Below are 1,455 nucleotides of genomic sequence, written 5' to 3'. Positions count from 1 at the left end.
CCGCGGCGCCCGCCGCCGCCCCCGCCGGCGCCGGCGCCGGCGCGGCCTCCTCCTCCTCCTCCTCCTTGTTGTTGTGCTCTCCCGCGAGCCCGAGCAGCCGCTGCACCTTGAGCACGTTCCCGGTGCCCGCGTAGGCGCACGTCTCGAGCCTGCCGGCCACGAGGACACCTCATCTCTCCCCACATCTCCCCGCATCTCCCCACACCTCCCCACACCTCGCCTGCCGGCCACGAGACACCCAAGGAGCGTGCGTGCGCGGGGGACGAGCCCCCGCCTCCGTGTGTCTCGAGGGCTAGGAGACGGGTCCAGGAGACGGGTCCAGGAGACGGGTCCAGGAGACGGGTCCAGGAGACGGGTCCAGGAGAGACGGGTCCAGGAGACGGGTCCAGGAGACGGGTCCAGGAGAGAGACGGGTCAAGGAGAGAGACGGGTCCAGGAGACGGGTCCAGGAGACGGGTCCAGGAGACGGGTCCATGCTGCGGCATCTAGGGCCTCGCGCGTGATTGCGCAGTAGGCGCCCGCCTCGCCGGGCACCGCCTTGGCCAGCTCGAGGGCGAGATCGGCCTCGCCCTGCCGCCCGATGTAGAGCAGCCCGACGCCGAGGCAGAGGAGGCGGGTGAGCGACTCCGTCGCGAGCGACGCCTGCAGGGGCGCAGAGAGAGAGAGGCGCCTCCTCGAGGCACGGCGCGGGTGAGGTGGGTGTCGCGGGCGAGGGGCTCGCAGCGCCTCCTCGCGCTCCATCAGCGCCGCGATGATTGTCTGCGTGATGTCCTACAGGGCCAACGATCGCGGCTGCCCTCGGCTGATCTCGTGCAATCTCGCGAGAGGGACCGCCGCGAGGCGTCCTCGTGGCACGAGCCGGCGAACGTCAGGCCGAGCGAGAGCGACGCCATCGCGACAACCTCGAGGGGCGTGTCCAAGTCGGCGACGACCGGCACGAGCTGCTCAAGCACCTCCGCCTTGCGCGTGCCTGTGGGGAAAGGAGCGCCGTCAGGCGAGGGGCGTGCCGCGCCGTCTGCTGCCCCGCGCGGTGCCGAGGTAGGCGAGGCCGAGGCCCAGCAGCGCCCCCATCTTGAGCTGCGGCGTCTCCGCGCCCGGCTCGACGTAGTCGTTGAGGAGCGCGAGCGCCTGCAGGACAACTCGCTTGACGAGTGGAGCGTCTGCGCCCGGTCGGGAGTGGCGCGGTCGTCTCCGGAAGGCGCGGTCGCCGGGTCGCACTCGTTCCGCACGCCGCAGTTGAGGATGCCGACGGCAAGCAGCGCGCCCGCCTATACCGGACGCGTCCCGGACACATGTCGTGGGCGGGTCCTGGGCGGCGGCGGCGAGCAGCGTGCGCCCGCCTTGATGTTGGTATCGCTCATGTAGAGAAACTTGTCGATCTGCGTGAGCCCGCCGTCGACGTCCCAGCAGAGGAGCGCGCCTAGGGTTCGGGTACCCGAGGGGGTAGGGATAGGA

At 71.4% G+C, this 1,455-nt stretch overlaps 1 protein-coding gene across 1 annotated transcript in view; it reads right to left on the bottom strand.

Moving 5' to 3' along the window:
- The window catches only part of EMIHUDRAFT_469845 (hypothetical protein), a 5,775-nt gene that overhangs the window by 1,219 nt on the left and 3,101 nt on the right, over window positions 1-1,455 (bottom strand). The window contains exons 10-16 of the mRNA XM_005773589.1: window positions 1,341-1,420; window positions 1,209-1,268; window positions 1,035-1,128; window positions 846-970; window positions 727-771; window positions 500-642; window positions 107-149 (exon numbers count right to left, since the gene is read on the bottom strand). Coding sequence (XP_005773646.1) covers window positions 107-149; window positions 500-642; window positions 727-771; window positions 846-970; window positions 1,035-1,128; window positions 1,209-1,268; window positions 1,341-1,420 — 590 coding nt within the window. The remainder of the gene's footprint in view (window positions 1-106; window positions 150-499; window positions 643-726; window positions 772-845; window positions 971-1,034; window positions 1,129-1,208; window positions 1,269-1,340; window positions 1,421-1,455) is intronic.

The sequence above is a fragment of the Emiliania huxleyi genome (genome assembly GCF_000372725.1).
Source record: "Emiliania huxleyi CCMP1516 unplaced genomic scaffold EMIHUscaffold_333, whole genome shotgun sequence".
Lineage (NCBI taxonomy): Eukaryota > Haptophyta > Isochrysidales > Noelaerhabdaceae > Emiliania > Emiliania huxleyi.
The sequence above is the reverse complement of the archived record's forward strand: the minus strand, read 5'-3'. Positions and strand labels throughout refer to the sequence as shown.